At 40.2% G+C, this 23,403-nt stretch overlaps 1 protein-coding gene across 1 annotated transcript in view; it reads right to left on the bottom strand.

The window, feature by feature from the left end:
* The window catches only part of LOC128354930 (low-density lipoprotein receptor-related protein 1-like), a 94,870-nt gene extending 78,092 nt beyond the window's left edge, over window positions 1-16,778 (bottom strand). The window contains exons 1-2 of the mRNA XM_053315041.1: window positions 16,662-16,778; window positions 1,103-1,225 (exon numbers count right to left, since the gene is read on the bottom strand). Coding sequence (XP_053171016.1) covers window positions 1,103-1,225; window positions 16,662-16,758 — 220 coding nt within the window. The 5' untranslated portion in view covers window positions 16,759-16,778. The remainder of the gene's footprint in view (window positions 1-1,102; window positions 1,226-16,661) is intronic.
* Between the last annotated feature and the right edge of the window lie 6,625 nt (window positions 16,779-23,403).

Raw genomic sequence — 23,403 nt, 5'->3', positions numbered from 1 at the left:
CTAATGACTTCCAGACCTACTCTTATACAGTCTTTGCGTCTAGACTGTAGCTACGGCACCCTGGCTTCCCAGTCTCTCACTCGCTCTCTCCCCTCAACCAAACCCCCCTCAACAAACATGTACGTACACACACACACACATCACCCCCCCCCCCCCCACACACACACACACACACACATACACACACACACACTCCACCCACCCCGAACCCTCTGTCCTCTTAGAAAACTACAGGCGTTTCAGTCTAACACGCTGACCAGAAAGACACTGCTGCTTTCATTCCCTCCCCAGGGATTCAGCCTCAAAGCATTTCAACCCTAATGAAGACTTTGAAACGACAGCTGTCTTTTTTTAAGGTTTGGTTTTGTCTCATGACTGCATCTTCTGTGGCTCTGAATGCAAAAAGGAAATCACATCTATTAAAGAAAGACAAACTTTGTAAATCTCCTAACTAGGCATGACAGGACAGTTTAAAGGCAGAATGATCGCTCTCACTAGCTGATAACACATCCCATTGTTTTCTCTAGCCAGGCCAAATAAATCTAATAGCCTATCAATCTCAGTCTGCTAGCCGACGACAGCTTTCACAATGTGATAGGAGGGATCAAACGTTGGAGTAATGTATTAGCATACTTTTGATAGAAATGTCAGATCCATTTCTGAGGCAGCATGGAGACTGCACCTGTTGAGTACTCCAACTGATACAAATGATTTTTTTTGTGTGTGTGATGAATGAAGTAAAATAAAAAAGCTTGGATAACATATCCTTTTATAACTAATTAGTGAAAATACTACCTGTCTTTGCGCGATAAAGTGAGCTTTTTTTTCCTATTCCATAAACTCACAGAATAGGCAAGGATGTATAGGAAATATACATCTCTGCACTATCTACTGATGATGGGAAAAAGAAGAGTCCTTTTGACTAGGGAAAACATACATTCTTCCTAGTATCACTAAGTATATACATATACTGTATTGATCTGCCTGAGCTGACAAGCATTTCCTCCAAGGCTCCAACAGAACGAGAACAATCAGGGTCACCTACAAAGTCTGGATACGATTCATTGGATTGTTTAAATCCAGTATTTTTAAAAACACTTACAAACATCAGGCTCCTCGTCCGAGCCATCTGGGCAGTCCTTCTCTCGATCGCAGCGCCAGCCCTTAGAGATGCACGTCACCCCATCTTTACACACAAATTGCTTTGGGCTGCAGGTCTTTGGGGCTGAAAAGAGACAAAGCAATAGGTGAATTAATTAAAAGATTGCTGAAAAAACCCCAACTCTTTTTGCATCAGTGATCTTTGTTCCTGAGGTCTCATTAGCAAGCTGGGTCTGTTGTGCTCACAGTCAATAGTGGCCCTCACTGGCCCTAATTAGATGGTGGAAAGTTGCTACTTGATGGAGGGAATAGTGAGCGGTTGTCACAAAAAGCTAAACACACACTCACGCTGATCCAAAAAGGCTTTGCATAAAAAATCCAGGTCAGCGTTCCCAGGCCAAAAGAAGTGATGCAACACGTCAGGAGGATATCAAAGAACATCTTGTTCAGTGAATTTCGCCCCTATCATCCATTTCCCCTTCAATCCAACCTTCCAGAAAGAGAAAAAAACCCTGCCTACTCCAGCCACAGCCAAGGGGAACGTATTCAAACCCATACTCATTCAAGTCCTCTTGGAACAGCAAAAACACATGAACACACAGACACATACAAAGGTGAGTCAACTGGGGACATTCAGAGGAGGTGAGTGGAGTTTGATATGATTACTTACTGCTGAGTGGTAACTTGCCTTACTTAACATTTTTGGCAAGAAAAAAATAATGGTGTAAGTTATTTTAGATTGTGACTAAAATAATTGTCCATTTGCCCTTGTGTCCACAAGATAATCGCTCCTAACTCCTCCATAACATAAGATATAGATCTACTGCATTCATTCCACTCATAACTTATTGCTCATTGGAAAATTAATTAACATTACATTACTTAATTGACTACTCATTCAATTATTTTCCATTACTCAGCCCAACTCTGTCTTAGGGGCATCCCAACAGTACACACACACACACACACACACACACACACAGAGTTCCCTTTTAACCCTTTTAACTCATGAATGTTGGCTGACCACCTGCTAGCTAGCTGGCTATAAAGACATAGCAAGGTAACTTTGGACTTGCTGGAAGGCATCATTCTCCTCTTATGGCTGGGGACGCCTCCCTTTCTAAGACAAAACTGATAGCAGCCCTCCCATCCCATACAACCTCTGATAAGAAAACAAACAAGCAGACAGGTCAAAATGTTGAAATAACAGAACATTGCTTCACTGTTTCAAAAATTCTTAACTTTCTTGTTGAGAGTTAGCTCATGTCACTGCTCGGGCTCAGGAAACAGTCCAGTGACCGCCTCATAAAACTGTGATTGCACACTATGATTTTTGTACAGACGAAAGGAACAAGATATTGCATGGTAATTGCTGTAGCTTCATATTTTGGATAGAGCCATTTAAGTTGTACAGATCGTCTAACTCTTGGCAAGAAAGCAAATAAGCATATTTCCCAAAATGTCAAAGTACTGCTTTAATACAGGAGCATGTCATATCATTAGTGTGAAGCAATACAAAGCACATGGACGATATGTATATCTAGATTGTGTTGTATATGTACTGCTTTCATAAGACATTGCTTCTTGCAAATTATTTATTATAAAACCAGTGGAAAAAAAGTGTGAGAAGCCCTCTCCAGAGTCAGTATTTGGTCTGTCTGTTTTAAGCTACTATAGAAACATGGCAGTGCAACATGGTGGGATCCATGGAAGGGGACCCCCTCGCTATATAGATATAAAATGCTTAAACTAAAGTAAAGAAAATACAGCAATTCTTATTTTCATGGGATTATACCCTAATCAAATATATGAATATCATATTCCATTTCTGCCAAATCCCTGTCATCATTGTCATTACATTGAATTTCTGTGATCTGGGGTTATTCCTCCATCCTCTTGAATTGTCTCTGCTCATTCATTCAACCCATCCACCTCAGCACTGTGTCTGAGGAAGTGTCAACATCTCTCTTGGACAGACACAGAAGTCAGCTATCTAAGGTTAGAATATAAAACACTGATTGAAATGGTGATAAACCTGATTATTTAAGCATACAGCATGCCAAGTGAGACAGGGGGAAGCATGGTATACAAAGGGCTGGATGAAGGGATGAAGCAGGATAAACAGGATGACTGTATTTACATTTAAAGCTAGCCTCCAACTCCAGCGGTGAAGGGAATCTTGAAATTGAGCTCAACCTAAATACCATGAATTCAACCTGACACATTGCTGCACACATTCACACGCTCCTCTCTTATCCTCCACTCTGTACTGCTGCATTCACTGTGTGTATATGCTCATGTGAAGTGTGGGTTTGTGGAGGGTTGTGTGTCGATGGGAGTCTTTTTCTCTCTCAGAAGTCATAAGATGATTTGAATTATTCATGAAAGGCAACCAGGCTTACGTTAAAATATTTCCTCTGTGCTCTGCATTCCTCTTTTTTGGTACGTGTGTGTGTTAGTTTGTATTGGTGTCAACACCAGCCATTGCGGGCAGTTAGTTGTGGTGTGTCTCTCTATTGTGTATGGTTTATTTAGATGCTGACATGCTTTAACTCAGCAGGCTGTTAACTGTGCTTCTAATAATGGCTGTGGCAAGAGTGCATGCCTGCCTCTGACTCAACCGCAAGATGCTGTTGACAGAAACATATGGAGCACAGGAAGTAGGCCAGGAGGTTAGGCAGGTGAAGGTGAAGGCAGGCCAAAAACAATAAGGGTCACTGTGCCACCAGTTCAGCTACCTGTGATGGTTAGGGTTAGAGAGAAGCAAACAGAGAGCAGACAAAGGCCCCAATCTACCAAGGTCATCCAGTCGCCAGATTTTGAAAAATATAATTGTGGACATATTTTTTTGGACTTTTCCCCCTCCTACTGCACAGTACTTCCCACTGTTAGATTCATGTCCCTAATTTCAACTTGTGTATTGAATGACACAGAGAGCCCAGGCAGCACAAACCACACTGGTGGTCAGGGAGGCAGTTTACAGACTATGGGTATGCTTGTGTTTCTTTGACATATTCAACCTCATTCATCATCATCTTTTCTGTCTTCCAGCCGTTGTTTACAAAGAAGAGATATATGAAACAATTATTAAAATTTGTTAGCCCACACAAACTAGTTCTTACAAACTAGCATAGAGATTATTATTATCTAATATTTTCACCCAGTACTGCTAGCTAGACTGTTAACGTATGGACTGTTAGGTAAGCTTGCTGATACATGACCCATTTAGACTGAAAAGTAAAACTCACAATACATCAAAAAGCTGTTTGATAATAAAACTAAATATACCTCGAAATGATCAAATAATGTCTGTTAGGTTATCTTATATGGATATTTCCCTCTTACTCTTAACGTGACAGTGCCACCCCTATGTACACGTGCATCACATGCTGTGCTGGAGGGGCACCAAACAGCACCTCAGTGAAGTTGGAAATATATTCACAGTGTTGAGCTTCCTAATGCTTCATAATGTTGCATACTGTTGTTAAAACACAAAGGATGCATTTCCTATCATAGTAAAGTAGTGCTAAAACCTGATATTCACCAAACCACAAAACTTTTTTCAAACTGAAGTAATATCATTGTTTGTTATATACAACTGGCTGTGAGATGAGTGCACAGGTGTGACTGTCTAAAAAGTGCAATACCAAAAACAGATACTACAAAGATATTCAATAAAGATATCATCAATAGTCTCCTGTTGGTTATACTACAAACAAAATGTGCTTTTTCATATTTTTTGTGAATTTAAAGATTCAATAACTTCACTCTGACCTAGTGCAGTGCCCAAAATCTCTTTGATATCACATTGATAATTGACAATTGTACTTTCAAATACTTGTGAATGTATTGGGTTATTAGTGTAATATATACTGTTATTCTATAGTTCTGGTTTTCTCATTTGCAACATTGACAATGACAATAAAGGAAGGGGGCACCACAAAGCACCCAGGGGACCCAAATGATAGCAGCAGCTGTGTAACTACATGACTATACTATTGAATAATACTAATTCTGAAACAGACAAATTTCTCCATGTATTGAAGCAAAAGTCACACGAGTGAAGTCACACCTACATTTACAAAGGACAGACATTCAAATGTAAAAGTTATTTTTGGAGGTTTGCAGTAGCTTGTGATGCTACAGTGACTTCACATTTAAATAGGTGATTGCTTTTGACTGGATGGGACTACAGATGTTTCCTAGCAACCAATTTCAAAACATTTCGAAAATCATTACCAGATGAGACATCTTAAGATGTAATGGTGCAACCCAATTTGGTAAATTAGTAGCTAGTTTGAAACTGGCTGGTAGTTTCTAAGAACATAGGAAAGACTAGCCAATTTAGTGAAGGATGTACAAATAGCTTCCTCATCCAAAAGTATAATCAAATGTGTAATTTCCAGTCTGTGCACTGGCTTCTCAGGTGAAAGCCCAATATGGCAGCACAACTACATTATAATTTAACATCTTGAGCGGATAAGCTTTCCAAACTGATGCTGGTGGCATGGAAATATCACATTAGTAATGCATACAGGTTTATTTGCATGTCAAGTGGCCTCTGGAGATGGATGTTTACAAGCATTTTACTGCCAGCTGTGAATGCAATATGTGCCTGACACAATCAGGATATATCTGGTTGAGAATATCCAGGTTTAAAGAAAGTCAATGATAACTTCAGCCAAACACATCTTTGGCTTTGGGGGTCTGTTTTGTGATCATGTCCCATATGTGTTTGCCTATTGTTTGAGGAGGAAATGATGCAGTTAGGAAGAGGATGAAGCACAGAGGAGGATAAGCAGATTAATCTGAAGGATGACATAAAGGAACAAACAAGATGAACTGCAGCAATGAAAGCAAATGGAGAGGGAAGGGGTGGACTAAAAGTCAAGTGGGGGGAAGGAGAGAGAGGGGGTGCTCTCACAGCTGGGGATAGGCCCAAAGATCTGAGAACAGTCTGAACTAGGCTGGATACTGAGATGAGATGGAGGAATGTCACACATGCTATCAATGAGCTGCCTGTGTGTTTACCAAAGTGGAGGCTGAGTGAAAATGCTTTGGGTCATCGCCATTTGGGCCGTATTACAAATCCACTGCTTTCTGCCCCCGTCGCTGTCTGCTATTACTCCAAGATGAGCTCAGACTGGTTTGGAGGAAGCGTTCCCTCTTAAGGCAAACATGAACCTCGCCCCCAGCCACAGCCCCATTTCCTCCGACACCCACAGCCGAGCTATAAATAAGTTGGAGGCCTGCCCTCCAAGATCAACCAGGGCACCACAAAGCTCCAGCAGACACTGAGACTCCCGCCTCATCACACACAACTCAACAGCGGTTAAGGTGAAGGCGGATTTAAAGTACATGGGGTGCCAAAAGGGAGCTTGAGCACTATGGAATCCAGTATTCAAAGCCAGCTATGTTCGATATTGCACAAGGAGACCCTCGTTTAACTGGACGGCCACAATCCAAACGCCCTTGAGCAAGGCAATCTGTACCAACTTAAGGGCTGCTGCATTGTAAGTGAGGCAGACAAGGACCCAGATACTTAACTAATTCCCTACAGAGATGAATGAAGTACCTGGAAACCCTTTTCATCTATCAGCCTCAGTATATAACAACTCACTGAATACTGCACTACTGTTATGCAAGTCACATCTCTTAAGCCTACCTGGCATCGTGAAATCACAGAAATGGGCTTTCCCTTGACTTTTTTGGACTTATGTCACTCACACACACTTCTTGTATATGGCAGTGGGAGTGTTAAAGAGTTTTGAGAGAGTCTAACAAGATGCAGACATACACAGGCAGGAAAATATATTTCCACATGTATAAAGGTAATGCTTTTACATTACTTCATACAGAAAGAATAAACATCCCGAGGCCACATCCGCTCTGATCTGAGCAGATGATCCTTTTTCAGCTTTGGGAGCATTGTAGCTGGCACTGATTCATCCAGAACTATTGAGAATAATAAAGCTGGCAGGACACATAAAAGCACCAGGTGGGTGTGTTGGCTGAAGTAAGTACATAGTGGACGCTTACAGACACTATTGCAACGTCTGCTGGGAAAAAAAACATCATGTTTAGTCTATTGAAGATAGCGTGTACTCACACTAATAAAACACTCCAACAGTTTCTCAAGAGGAGAAGATGGACCTGCTGTCCCAAATACACTTTGCTGTTCAACTTGAGAGAGCTTCAGTATGTTTTCAGATATTATGGAAAGGAAGGTTTACATGAGGGCAAGATAAACAACCAATTGTATGTAATCAATCTTGAAAATGACGCCTACTTGGCCAAACCTTGGTATGCACTCTATCTTTTCTGAGAGCAACAGACTGCAATGACACTGCAACGTGGTCAGTCTTAACATTGACTTATAGCTAAGTAACATCAGAAACAACATAGCAACTCAGACAGGGAGTTCATCTTTATGAAAAGTCCACTGAAATATCAAATAAGGAATGTTTGTTTTCTTTAAGGCCTCGATTAACTTTTCTATTTTGATTTTTATAACCACAAGTTTGGCCAGTACTTAAGCAAACATCCAGAAGAAAGGCAAAAGGGAAGACATACTGTAGGAAGAGACAGATGTAGAGAAGAGAAAGCAGCAGGGGTCTATTTTGCCGACCTTTGGGCTGACTTGAGGGGGTACTTTTCAGGGCCAAAATTACGGAAACGACTATATTGGTCTGTTTGGCTGTGGCCTGCCACCTCCTCATCCTCCTCCACAGCCGAGGCAAGAATGCTCCAGGATTTTGTAATGGAAGAGTGAGAAGAAGAGGGAGGGGGAAAAAAAGTTTTCCAATTTGTCATATTACAAAGCACAGAAAAAGAGGCCCCAGCTGTGTCTCTTAAATAAACCTTTCCGGCAGAGCTTGGAGCAGCCTTGAAAGTCTAGTTAGTGGTAGACAAATTCATACAGAATTTATACATGGATGAACCAAAAGAATAGTTTGAGGATGTTTCTATCTGTGTGTATTCCCACTCAACTACACCCCTTTCTGTTTCTGAACGCATGATGCAATCATGTTTTTATGTAATGACTTGTGTGCTTCCAAGACAGCCTGCGTGTTTGTGTAAGTCCACGCAAGTGTGTGTTATGCACGCACTTCTTGGAGCTGAGGAGAATTAACATCAGGAATGTGCTCATGTCTGGTGATAGTTGCCAAGTGAAATGGGGCTCCGTAATGCAGGACAACGCAGTCCTGCCTGTGACTGCTTGGATTTTACAGGTCAGATCTGAGCACAAAGTGAGTCAATCTGCGCAAGCTTTTGTGGTACTGAGAGGCAGAACCTATTAAGCAGAGCAGAGTAATCAAATGTGAACTTAATTAAGAGCTATTTGGATGTCTGGCTGAGATTTCACCATGTCTGAACCCCAGAGTGGTAATCAACCATGACTGCTATTTGTACTAGACTCAGTGTTGGAACTTAGAGGGAGGAGGCTACGACCTCCTTCACTTTCACGTAAGGATTAAATCGAATTCAGCAGCGAAGTATGGGGGACGAAGCGGAAAACCTAAAGGTGTGATCCTCCATTATCAACTTAGTCAGTTTAGACAAATCCTTTTGCCACACCACCGCCAGAGCACACGCTGTACGCGGCTACAGAGGGAGAAAAATGACAATTAAGCCTACTTAGTATGCTGCCGAGGGAAACATATTAAAGAAGATTATGTGAAATTCTTTAGTGCCTTTTCGTAAGACCAGTACAAGTTTCAAGTCTCAGTGTGACACATAAACTCTTGCGGAACGAGACTCAATTCTCTAGAACCTTCTTTCACTGAACACCTATAGCTACGGTGAAGAAGTAAAGGCTTTAATGCCAATTTGTATCATCGGGGGGGGGAAAACTTGATGAATAAATCTTCACCACTGATCTTATGCTTAATGGGATGGATAATATTTGAGTCTGAAGTTTGGAGCTGTTAATATTTTTCTTTGCAGCATTGCACTTCATATAAGCCCACATGACAGTTCAGAGTAATTTCCATCAAGGTATGCCAATCATCTCCAAACTATAACAAAAGATGTTGAGGGACATTTTAAAATGTATTCCATGTAGTTATGGTCTGTGTAGGCTAATAAGAGTGGAGAAAACATCCCCCTATTATCTTCCCAGAAGCACACAATGCACACAACCAGAGACACAACACTGCCTACACACATGCATCTGAGTGTGGGATATCCTCCACAGAAAATGTGAAGAATATCAAATGCGTGAAAATGGTGCAGTGTTCAGAATGCTGTTCGTGAAGGTTTATTGGATGTGATATCACCTCCAAGTGTTTGTCCGACATCGACAACTCTCACCCACACTGTGTTTTTGCTCAGGCAGAAGGCAGAAATGAGGATTGTGGGTCTGCTAAAAGGCCCATGTGAGGAGATTTCAGCCACAGTAGTGGCAGTATGCCTGTTGGACGGATTAGTGTTACAATTAGGCTTATGTTAAGGTTAGGTCCCGGTACTGTGTGTTTAGGATTAGAAGTTTGGGAATAAATCTAAATCAGTGTACTGTCGTTGCATGAATAGTGCCCGAGCATGTGTTCTGTATCGCTGGAGACGTATTAGCATGACACAAGTGTAATGCTTCTCAAGAATGACCATTAATGTCAGGGTTTCAGAGTCCAGGAAAGACCACCAGGACGCAGCTGGACTTGTATTGGATTGTTGGGTAGTTGAGACTGGACACATACTGAGAGAAGAATGAGTGTTTGTTTGGTAAAATCTTTTCCCTACAGGGAATTAATTCACAAGTAATCTACAATGGCTGCAAGCCTGCAGTCATACCTTTGTCGCTGAAGAAAAATGGATGTCAGTGAAAAGACCCTGCAGGAGAGACTTAAATGGATGTGAATGCACGTATGAGTCGTGTGGGCTGCTGCTTTAAATAGAAAGTACTTTGTCTGTTGGAGAAACCAAAATAGAAACATTTTATAAACAAAAAATGGGAATCTCTATCTGGTGATAGAATTCTTGATAATGTTATGAGTTAAATGACATTTGGGGTCTATCAAGTACAGTTATTAACTGAATAAATTAATCTTGTGCAGGAACAATATGCAATACCACTCAATTGTGCATAAGCAAGCTTGAAGCACAAGTCATCAACACAAACAATCCGTTCAGACTGACACAGAGGAGCAAGTTAAAGCCATGTTTGCTGTTGGTGTGATTGGGTCAATTCCAGTCATCTGACCTGGCCCTGACACAGCCTGGCCTCAGGAGGGATGGCAAGGAGGCAGTGCTCATTGTCCTGCATCATCCACAGGGTTTGTGTGTGGAAGTTGTAAGAGACAAGTCAGCTGTGTCAAGACCTTTCAAGTGTAGCAGCTTAAACATCCCAGTACCCTGATATAAACACAACTTTAAAGCCAACAAGCAAACGTTCTCCCTTTTTCCATTACACTGAAATGACTCGTGCAGATACAGTTTTATCTCTTTAATTATCAAGGGAGTACGGTCTCTTCAATAGATCATTCCCTGATAAAACTGGTTGCTACAGTCAAAGTGAAGTGAAATGTCCATTGCTTACTGTGTGGACAATAAGTCTGGGAAAAGTGTATGAATTCAATGTTAAAGTGCTTCTCACATAAAACTGAAGTTAAGTGCGATAATAAAGTCAAAGTGATGGCTTTTTTTGCACTTAAGTACCGCAAAGAAGTCACAGGCCAAAACGCTCCTCATCAGTCTTTTAGACCTCAAATGTAAAAAGAATAAAAGTCCTTCTGCTTGTTAGTTCCACAGCAAAAACAAGACATCTCATATTACATTGTGTCACCCATTACTTTATTAGTAGTCACTGTTCATATTGCTTGTTTTACTTACTTATTATTTATTGTTTATTTTTCAATTGATGCTCTTCTATTTTTACAATCCACTTTGCTGGTTTAACACTTTATATTTCCCCATCGTGGGACAGCCAGATAACACAGAATTAAGTAAAAATATCTAGTTTTTATTGCACTGACAACAAACAGGTGTGTCCCAACAAACTAACTTGATCAACTTTTTAGACCAGTTGAGTATGGAAAGCAGTTATTAGTGTTCGTCCACACTTCACTATAGAGACAGACACAACAGGAATAACAGGGATACACCAGCTTGGTGTCCCATCACGCACACAACTGGAAGTGTTTACAGACAGGAAACTAAAATCACTGCAGCTAACTCACCACTGTCCACAAATCCTGCTCACATACACTGCATGGCCAAAAAAAAATTGCCACCAAAAAAATAGGTTACACTAATATTTCGTTGGACTGCCGTTAGCTTTGATTACAGCATGCATTCGCTGTGGCATTGTTTCGATAAGATTCTGCAATGTCACAAGACATTGCATTAAGTGTTGTATTAATTTTTCACCAAGATCTTGTGTTGATGATGAGAGAGTCGGACCACTGCGCAAGGCCTTCTCCAGCACATCCCAAAGATTCTCAATGGGGTTAAGGTCTGAACTCTGTGGTGGACAAGCCATGTGTGAAAATGATGTCTCATGCTCCCTGAACCACTCTTTCACAATTTAAGCCCTATGAATCATGGCATTGTCATCTTGGAATATGCCCGTACATAGCCCTGAGTTTGATTTCTTCATTCTTTCAAAACTTTCTCCAAACTTAAACGTTTGGTGAAATCAAATTGTAGAAAAACAACAGTAGAACTCAGGGCTATGTTTAATAGTGAAAGTAAGAGCATTTCCACGTGCACAATGCAAAGGGAACTCAATGGATAGGGACTGAACAGCTGTGCAGCCTTAAGAAAACCACTAATCAGTGAGGCTAATCGGAAAAAAAGACTTCAATTTGCTAGGGAGCATAAAGATTGGACTCTGGAGCAATAGAAGAAGGTCATGTGGTCTGATGAGTCCAGATTTACCCTGTTCCAGAGTGATGGGTGCATCAGGGTAAGAAGAGAGGCAGATGAAGTGATGCACCCATCATGCCTAGTGCCTACTGTACAAGCCTGTGGGGGCAGTGCTATGATCTGGGGTTGCTACAGTTGGTCAGGTCTAGGTTCAGCAACATTATGTGCCCAAAGAATGAGGTCAGCTGACTACCTGAATATACTGAATGACCATATATATATATATATATAGATATGATATACTGAATCAATGGATTTTTTCTTCCCTGATGGCAGGGGCATATTCCAACATAACAATGCCAGGATTCATTGGGCTCAAATTGTGAAAGAGTGGTTCAGGGAGCATGAGACATCATTTTCACTCATGGATTGGCTACCAGAGTCCAGACCTTAACCCCATTGAGAATCTTTGGGATGTGCTGGACAAGGATTTGCACAGTGGTCCGACTCTCCCATCATCAATACAAGATCTTGGTGAAAAATTAATGCAACACTGTATGGAAATAAATCTTGTGACATTGCAGAAGCTTATCGAAACAATGCCACAGCGAATGCGTGCCGTAATCAAAGCTAAAGGCGGTCCAATGAAATATTAGAGTGTGTGACCTTTTTTTTTGTGGCGACTTTTTTTTTGGCCAGGCAGTGTATTAACATCTGCTCTCTCTTTTCCTATTCCTACTCTCACTGGGCGTATTTTATATCACTCTGTTTTTAATGCACTTACTTGGCTCAATATACAAAAGAAGGGGAACAAATGAGTAATATTAAACCTTTGGTCATCGTGCTGGAAGGATTTCTGTCATCTTGTGCCAAAAGAGATCTTAACAACTGAATATGACAGACTTTTTTTGCCAATATCGCCTTCACCCAAGCATTTGGTCTGAGCTATCTTCAGTGTAAACAGTTGTTGGCTAATGTTAATATACAACCATTGTGCATGATATAACCATGCAAGTTTAAGATTATATCCTTTAAGAGAGGCTCCTGAGACCACATTCTATCTCCCTTCCCTAAATAGCTCAATTTAGATATCTCAATCAGTGGGTCATAACTGTAAAATGAGTCACGCGGCTGTTCTGACAGGTTTGTCTGTAGGGATTCAGCTATCACAGATGTGAGGATTTATCAGAGTTTTTTTGGACAATTATGAAAAATAATCTTTCCTGTAATGACATTTTTTATATTTGAAAGTTGGGAGTGCACTGTGTATTTTTTTAAAGAGGGAATTAAAAGGACTAGTTCTACAGTTTAGGAAATATACTTATTGGCTTTCCTGCTAAAGGTTAGATGAGAAGATAGCAGTCTAACATCTGTCCATTTAGTATGAAGCTGGAGCCAGTAGCCAGTTAGCTTAACTGAGCATAGCATAAAGCCTGGAAGCAGAAGGAAACAGCTAGCTTAGCTCTGTCTACCAATACCTCTAAGGCTCATTAATGAATTAACATTTTATACTTTATTTGCACAACCTGTACAAAAAACAAAGTGTAACAACAATAGCTACGCCAGAGATTTTGTTACCTTTGGACGGAGCCAGGTTAGTTGTTTCCCCGTTTCCAGTCTTTATGCTAAGCTAAGCTAAGCTAAGCGGCTACTGGCCCACAGGAGGGTGGTGTTGAGCTCCTCATCAAACTTTCAGCTATTAAGCTATTTCCCACATTGTCAGATGGAGCCTTTTACGGTACCAATTAATCAAGGAAAGTAAGATTTCACATGAGGCCATTGCATCATCCAATGTGTTTTGAAATCTATCAAAACAGTACAGAATTTCTTTACTACTGTTCAGCCGCAAAGCATCAGCATAATAATGAACTTCACTCAGCCTCTTTATTGTTTCTCCTCAGGAAAAGCTGCTGACCAAAGTAGTGGATTATACATCTGCTCAGTAATGCAGTCATGGCTGCTTCTCAGTGTCATTTAAGTTATTTCAGCACCATTTGTTTAGTTATGCATTGATCGAAACAACATATCAATGTTTAAATATATAATATGGTATCCATCCTTCATGTAAATTAACTGATTTTTAAACTTCTGTGACACAGGCCCTAAAGCAAAGAGGCTCAACCAAATGTACTCTGCTTTCCATGGTGCCCTCAATCATCAGTAAACAGTAAAGTGGGAACCTTTTGGCTGCAGTACGTCACTGTGATGGCAATGTCACCCCAATAACAGCCAAATGTTGGTCCAGTCCTCTACCAAATGTTACAGCAGGGAATCCAAGGGGGAAAAGTGCCAGGAGAAGAGAAGCGCTGGATGGCAAGTTAATTAAAAAGCAGCATGTGCTACTTCTGTTATCAAGGATGCGACTTAAATGAAGAAGTTGAACATTTAAGGGCGGAAAATGGGTAAAATAAGGACAGGACTTCAACACACACTTCTTCATTTTCATTTTGCACAGAAGTTGTTTTGCAATGACATTACTTCCATGGAGTGAAACAATGTGAATTCTTTCATTAGGGCCTTTTCCAGCAGACCCCCAATTAGCAGCGCTTTCTGAACAATTTGAGACTGTTCATGGAGGTCTCCGCTGGGAAACAAAGAGCAGACCCAATTAAAGCCAGGGTTTGATGGTGGCCCAGGGCCTTTGCTCTGGCTACAGTACTGAAACAGCAAGAAAAAAAAATCTTTGGAGGTCTAAGAAATGGAAAAAGAAGAGTTCTTGGCAAGCCTGAAAAAAAACTTTACTGGTAGCATATGGGGTTCAAACAGCTCTAAAAATCAAAGAAACAGTCAATGAGGTTAAATAAGGCCATTGATGCATGCTTGGAAGGGGGTCATGCACACACTTACTTTATTATGAGAGGCATTGGCTAACATGAGGAGATTATTTAACTTGACTGCTGTACTGTATTGCTATTTTATGGAGATGCAACTATTCAGGAGAAAACAATGGTTGATAATGTGCATTAAACTTGGTCTTCACAATGTGTGTGTTACAATTTCAGACACCCAGTAAATATCCAAGTTATTTGGTAAATCTCACATGCAACTGTTTCTCATACAATATGAGCCATGTCTGCTATAAACAAATCTCAATACATTTCCTTGAGAGGCTCTGTCAAGCACAGCACCTCCGCATCCCAGTAGGTTTTCAAGTAAGGCTAAGGTTTGGCAATCTCTCCTCTGGTATACTGCACAAGGCTGACTCATCAAATCAAGGTATTAAGACTCAAGGGGAGGAGATTTTCACTAAAACAATAACTGTGCATGGAGGCAGAAACTGTTTGTTTTAAGGTAGGGTTTCTCAGTTGTTGCTGCAGACAGAGCAGGGAGACAGTGCAGGTGATTGCAGGCTATTCAAGTCAATCTTCAAGGTGGTAATTCATGTGGATTTTACTCCCTCACAACACTGGATTGCCAAGTGCAATGAGAAGTGGGGTATTTGTGGCTTGACGATGAACCTAACAAAATGCAGCTCCTGGCTCTTATCAGTGATGCAGTTAAAAGTCCTATAGAGTTAAATGAAATGTCACATTTAAGAGGACAATTTGCTTTGCAGTGCGCAGTATTTACACTTTTTTACAGTAAAGAAAAGCATCTGATAAGCTATGTGTTAATTTACAGTTCAGAGGATGAATGATAATATATGATATAAACATTCTGTTTTCACCTGCAAAGAATTGAATAAAATCCATCCTTACTAACTTCTCTTTGATAACGACCCTTTCCTTTCTTACCAAACAGAGGTGTGTGTAAACAGGACCCTGAGGCTTAATAGTTTCCAGAAGTTAGTCTGTGAGGGTGTGTGTCACAAGGTTGTAGGGGGAGCTGTTTTGAACTGCTCACTATCTGCCTGCAGATCATAATGTCACTGTTAGCAATCCGGTTTAGCTAAGAAACCCGATTGCCAACAGTGATTTTATGATCCACTCCAGGTGAGAAACTGAAAAATCACACAGATGCACAACAATGGTGCAGTGCTACACAAGCCTGCTGATGGCAGCACTAAAACATCTGTGCTTATGGATGAGGAAAACTAACTGCAATTATTTTATGTTTCTAAATAAAGCATAATTGAGCAACAGTGTATACAAGTACCACAACAAACACTCCCAACAAGAGATTCCAGACACAATCTAAGACCACAGACACACTTTAAGTCCCCATCTCAGTACTAAAAATGACAGTGTTGTTGGAGTCAGCTGTCAACACATCAGGAGGCCACGCAACAAAAACGTGAAAGTGAAATGACTGATACATGAGATCCATTACACCGATCAGAATGCTCATAAGCTGACATTATAGAGACGTGACACTGATCATGAACTGGCCTCTTTGTCACTAAATCAATTAAAACCGGTGTATCTGACAGCTGCTTCTTTAATTAACCTGAAAACAAGTGGTTTAAGCAGGTAGTGGGGCCTAGGTTACAATTTCATCTCTGAATGTCAGTGTAGATTTGGGAGATCTAAACAGCGGAGGGGTAATGTGCAATCACTGCTGTGACATTGCAATATTCACATGTGGCACTGGGAGAAAGAAACAAAAGACCGCTTTAATTGTCTCGCCTAGGTTTCATCCCTTCCACGTTGCTTTTCTCAACCCAGGAGTCATTCCTTCAGGGTAGACCACAGTCTACTGTTCTCGCATGCAGACATAAAACACAATGAAGCTTGGGATCATCAACATGCAAACACACTTGTATAGTTTTAAAGCATTTAAGATAAGACTGTGGTTCTCCTTAAATCAGCTGTTCTTACCATCAATAGCCCTTGATGGAGCGATTACTTCCAAACTGTGCAACATTCCCAACACAAGCAATCCTGTTGCCAACATGTTGGCCACGGTGCGCAACATTGTAGTCTATCTTGAAAGAATATTAGTCATCAATCGCCTCTTGGTCCTGTCAAAGCTGGAGGTTGCAGACAGGCGACGACGTGTAATCGTGCCCAAGCGGTGATGCTCCTCACTGGAAATCAGCTTTCTTGGTGCGCAGTGAAGCTGACACGGCTGCTGATGTCTGCCTACTCGGAGAATAATTTTTGCAGACTGTCAAGGCAAAAAGCCTAGGCTTCTCCCAGCCCGGGGTTGCTTTAGGGGCTCCTTGGATGCATGGACAGCCCTGCCACAAAGGCTAGCAGGCTGAACTGAGCATCAAGCTAGCCTGGCTTGCAGTCGAGGTGAAGGAGAGCTGGCGCCTCTAATCATGCAGTTGTCCGTCTTTTGTTCTCCCTGCCCCAGCGAAGAAGCCACAGGAGGAATAAAGAAGTGGATCAAATGTTACTCTCCTCCCCACCACCTCTGCTGCTGCTGCCGCTGCTGCTGGCCACAGATTGAGCCTGAAGCCTGAAGCCCAGTCAGTCAGCGGTCTGATGAGTGACGTCGCAGCAGCAGTGGCTCTGCTGGCCCTGCCCTCCCCAGCACCCGACACCTCACCATTCATCCACCTCAATTAAAGTACTCCCGCTCATGTAAACTTACTGCAACAAAGCTGCGGAGCCCCACTTTTAAACATTTAGTGCATCTGCAATGAAGGACCCCCCTCCCCCCCATTCATTGTTGTCATTTTATTAACTTACAAATACTTTGCAACTTGTTATACTAATCTATATGATTATATTTATATCACCAGGCTACTAAAATAATAATATTTGTAATATATATATATATATATGGCTAGCTTTGTTGAAGGGCCAAGTAAGCCCAATAGGCTACATTCATGATTGATGATCATGATCATGGCATTTCTTTGTGAAAAAAACAAAAAATATATATAATATAAATCTTTAAACAATGACTTTAAAAATGAAACTATTTCAATCATCAATCACAAACATATTTATATTTATACTATTAAGAAAGAGGAATACTTTCTTCCCCTTTTACTTCTCCATCTGACAGTAATAATGTAGATAATTGTGGACCCAGTTAAATGAAAGTATTTATGAGTTCCTGATACAACATTATAAAGTAAAGCAGTATCCTATCTCTATTTATTCATAAGCCATTTCCCATCTCAAACGTCACCCTCAAAAACCTGACCTTGCACTTGATCAATTTTGCTATTTGGTGACTGATAACTGATGCATACTCAGTTTCTTCAGTATGGACTATCTTATCATTGTTTTAGTGATACCAACAATTCAACAAGTAATTATAGAAAATGAAAATCATAGAAAAATCTTAATTAAAGGTATAGAAATGTGCCATGGCAAATCAGTAAAAACTATTGTTACCACAGTGAAATTTACATAAATATTATCATGTTATTGTTAATACTTTGGGGATTATACTATACCAATATTAAAGATAATATATTGAGATAATTCTTATAATCATTTTGTTCCATTCCTTATTCAGATGCTGTAAGTTTTCAATGCTACACCACTCTGACAAAAAGTGCCAAATATTTAGAAAAGTGTCAATGAAAAGAAATGAAGAAACAGTTCAATGGTCCAGTTCTCAAGGACTGCATCCAATTGTCCTATTCTGAGAGCACCAACCAATAGATGTGTGCTGCCTCCATGACACATGGTGCCACCAGCTTCTTTTCTCTTTCCAATGAGGAGTTTCATGGAAGACCTAACTAGCAGAAGGCTCATGCTATATTTCCTGTATCTCATCTCATCTGTGCAATCCAACCGGAAGTGGTCGCCAATGCAGCAACAACCGTATGATCCAACACTGGCTACTGCACATTCAACTTCAAATCCCACTGTATGCACTAAGAAACCACAAGACAGGATCACAAATGATGTCTGAAAGACTTCTTCTTCTGCTGCTGCTTCTTCTTCACCCTGAAGCTAAATTAAAGACCACCACTGTAATGACAACATGACAGTTTCTATCTCTTAGACAAGCAAACCTTACTTCCTATCTATCTAGGAGAAATGTACAAAATTAGTTTTTCATGGAGTATGTCTCTACTATTGTGCTGATGACACCCAATTGTATTTTTTTTTTAAACAGACAAACTCAGCCTCTGTCGTAACAGATTTCCTCATCTAAGAGGAGATAAGAGCAACTACCAAATCAGTCACAAATGCTGGACTCTCAATTGTCCTTTGAGACAAAAACATTTTAAAAGATTTCCAGATTGTGTCCTACATAAACCTTTTCACATACACTGAAGCCTGGCCAGTTTATCTTTCCAGTGATATTACTACTATACTGCAGTGCACTGTCAATGTTCCTGGCAGGATTTTCCATTCTAGGATACTAATGATATTTTGGATTTACTCTCCTTTCCTATCCATGCTTTACACACTGCTTATTGCTGCAGGGTGCAGGTAAGATGAAAGTTGAACTCCAGTAAGTGATGACATGCAGAACAGTCACTGCAGAGAGAAGAGAGTAGTGGGTTTAACCTCAGGCAATTCTTAGATGATTTTACAAATACAAATCCATCATGCAGCCACTGTTGCTTTTTAGACTAATTGAAGAACTCTGTCAGGAGCAAAACCTATTCCACCAACAAAAAGTGTCACACCTTCTACCAGTGGTTTACTTGTGGCTCAGTGCACAAACATGGTTTTGAAAGACACTGCATTATGTAGATCATGCACACTTAAAGATATAAAGGGGGCATGTTAAATAGCTTTTTTGTGTTTTAAATTAGTATTATATATCTTATTTCTTCCTGTGGTTGTAGCTCAAGCGGTGGAGCAGAACATCAATTAATTTTAGGGTTGATGGTTTGATTCCCAATCCCTGTCTCCACATGTCAAAACATCCTTGAGGAAGACACAGAACCCCAAATTGCTTCACAAAATACAGTCTAATTTGGATAAAAGCATTTTCCAAACAACTGTGTATGTAATTTATATTTCCAGATTGAAATAGATGGAGTTGGGATTTAAAGCCACAACCATGCATGTTATGGTCAAACAGAGTTTGCCAAATTTTGATCTAATCTAAAAAAGCTTTATGTGTCCTGCAGTATCCATTCATACATAAGATCAGAGGGTGGGATTACTGTCCAATAGATGTTACATCATGCTACAAAATATGTACACTATATAAATGGAGTAAATGCCTTTATAATGAAAACCTCTGCAAACAAGAACTGGCCAAGGACACACACTGCTATTTTTTCATAGTACTTATCACAACTTATTATAAACACGTGTAGTTTTGTTGTATAGCAAAACTGTGTCATAATCCAAAACTAGCCATTTGAAAGAAGACTGAAATCATCATGTTAAGTTGGAGAAAGTGTGTTTATAATAATGATGATGATGATGATGATGATGATGATGATGATGATAATAATAATATATTGTTTTTGAGTTTGTTTTATGTTGTGACACTCAAGTCTAAAGTTCAGTCCAAAACCTTAGACTTTGATTCCTAAACCAGTCATAAACTGTTCTTACCATGTTGTAAAAGAAAAACATTAACAAAGCAATGGCTGTGTGATGACCATATGGTTACTGTCTGTTAACCGTCTGGTCTGCATACTCTGCCAGCCATGATACTTCTGCTTTGGAATAGTAACGAATCAATCAAGGCTCAAGCCCAACTGTCAATAGTAAATGTTGTCAAAAAGTCAAGTTGGAAGTCAAGCTTTTAGTCATATTTATATTTGTGTCTCCAGTCTTTTACAGTTGCTATCTCCAACAATCCAGGAAATATCTGGTTCAAACAATAACAGCTGGAAGGAATGTATTTCTTATGTACTGGAGTCTGGTATTTTAGTCTAATCATTGTTACATCCTTAAAATGTTCAGAAATGTGCAACTGATATTTACATCCATGTACTTCAACAACAGTTAACACATATACATACAGAGGCATGCTTATCATGCTTATCATGCACATTTGCCACATTTGTTTTCAGCAATATTGCATTGTTATTAGTTGGCTGTATATCAGTTTAGACTGTTCACACCAATGGTATACTGTTCACTCCCCCCCATCCCCCTCAACACACACACACACACTCACACACACTCACACTCACACACACACACACACACACACACACACACACACACACATACAAGGTTGGTGTTTATACCAAAAAAGGTTCCAAAGAGGTAAACGTGCATGCACATTGCCAAAGCACACACACACACACACACACACACACACACACACACACACACACAGACACACACAACCACCTGTGCCTGTCTGTAAAATGCTGCACAGCACTGACCCCTAGTGGGTCTACACAGGCATTATTCAGAGAACAATAGGTCCATTGTGTGTAGAAAAATGTTTTATTTACTGTAACACCCCCATCAAAATGTGTGTTTGGTCTCAAGCATTTGTCTCTGTCTCACTAACCTGTGTAGGCCTCTTTCACTGATTTACAAAGATAAAAAACTAAAGAATAAAACGAGTCAGCAAATAAAAAAAGAAAAAAAAGAGTTAGACAGAATCCAGCTCTCCACTCCTGAGAAAGACAATGTTTAATGCCACATGCCAGTATAATTTCAACAATCTCCTCTCCAGGTCCTCACATAACACTTACATTAACATTTACTGAGCTCATACTTTACAGGCAGCCAGAGGAGAAACTCCTCTTTTCATGAAACTGCTTCATTTTCTTCAGATAAGTTAGACAGACGGATGGATGGATGGACAGACGGATAGATAGATAGATCCCCTCTGATATTAGGCCAAAGATCAGGGGGGATGAAGCTGACCTTGCCCCTGTTTGTTTCGAATACAAGGGTGGCATATTGTCTAGCAGGATCTGAAAGCAGGTGCTGAGGTTATGAATTGACTTCACCGTCCTCTGGTCATAGAGCCACTGGAGGGTTGAGCACTGCTCACAGCAAAGATTGGACCCCAAGTTGATCACCCTGTGCAATTTAGCCTGGTTGGTTTCTGAGAGCCGCTCATATCGAGCCAAGCCACTTTAAACAAGCTTTATTCGGTTTGAATTCCACCAGAGTTGCCAGCTATTTCTCCATTTTTTTTTCTTTCTTTAATGTTTTTATAAGCACCGAGATGTTTTGGCATGACCCAAGGTGCTTGATTTAGTGCTTTCAGCGTGGTTTACATAGCAACAGTCACACAACACAAATTCTTAACCTATCAAAGGTTGACTTCCAGTCCAAAAATGTCCTCATACCAAATGCTTTTGTGCAATCCTGGTTTAACTAAAAACAGACATGCAGTGAAAAAGAAAGGAAAGACACAGAGCTACTAAGACTTTCATGCCCAAAAGACACATCTTGAGTCATCTTGAACTTTTTAGACATCAGTAGTGTGACACATGCACACACACGTACGCACGAACCACAGGCATGCACATATGTGATACACGCTGTTATACACTCAGATATGTTTGGCCCCATGATGGCACTGTTATCTCAGTCTTTTATGATATTTTATAACAAAAAAAGACTGCAATCATTTTTGTTTTGTTTTCTGTATCTTTGTTTTCACATCATTTCCCATCATGCGGTTAGACTACGATTCCTGATTATGCTGCTTTAGTTGGCCACAGGGCTGATTTGAGTCAATGTTTGGTTTTCATCACATCTGACTTTTCAAACAGGTTACACACATTTCTAAGATTGTGAGACTTTCAGAGTTTCAGGTAAAAGAGGAGAGAGATCGTGTTCAATGAGCGAGAATTAAGACATACAGTAAATAGCAAATAAAATACATCAAGTTTTTCATTTTTATTACTTACTCTGATTAAAACTAATGCTAATGCAATGCTAATTGTTTTATTCCAGTACAGGTCAGTTTCTACAATGTTTATGTTGAGTATGTTGCAACTTTTAAATTATAGTGAGAAAGAGAGAATGATAATGAGAGAATATATGTATGACAATGTGTTACTTTTTCACATTAAACTGAGCAACTATATTGAGCACAGGACCAGAAGTACTGCTGCTATTATCCAAGCCTTTTTCAAGTCAGGTAAAATTTGATTTATAAAGCAAACAAAAACAGCAGATGACCAAAGTACTGTTCAATCAAAATAGCAAAAAATCATAAAACAACACAGTAAAAACACAACGACTAGTGTAACAGACAAAAAGACAAAGAAAGACAACTTGCATAGTACATTAAAAGCCAAAGAATAAAAATGTGTTTTAAGATGGAATTTAAAAACAGAAAGTGTTGGGGCCAAACTAACATGCAGAGGCAAGTTCTTCTAGAGTTTGGGGGCTACATCTGCAAAGGCACAAATTCCCCTGTGCTTCAACCTTGATCTTGGCACAACCAGAATCGACTGGTCAGCAGACCTGAGTGTCCTTGATGGGATGTGTGGTTGTAAAAGATCAAAGATAGATGTGTTGGAACTAGCCCATTTAATGATTTGTAGGCAAACAATAAAATCTTAAAATCAATCCTAAAACATACAGAGAGCCAGTGGAGGGAGGCCAGTACAGGGGAAATGTGCTATTGCTTACGTGTTCCTGTTAAAAAAAAATGAGCTGCAGCATTTGGACCAACTGGAAGTGTGAGAGGGAGGCCTGGCTAACACCAACATAAAGGGCACTGCAGTAACAAGCTGGATACAAGCATGTGTAA

The sequence above is a fragment of the Scomber japonicus genome, chromosome 3, assembly GCF_027409825.1.
Source record: "Scomber japonicus isolate fScoJap1 chromosome 3, fScoJap1.pri, whole genome shotgun sequence".
NCBI lineage: Eukaryota > Metazoa > Chordata > Actinopteri > Scombriformes > Scombridae > Scomber > Scomber japonicus.
The sequence above is the reverse complement of the archived record's forward strand: the minus strand, read 5'-3'. Positions and strand labels throughout refer to the sequence as shown.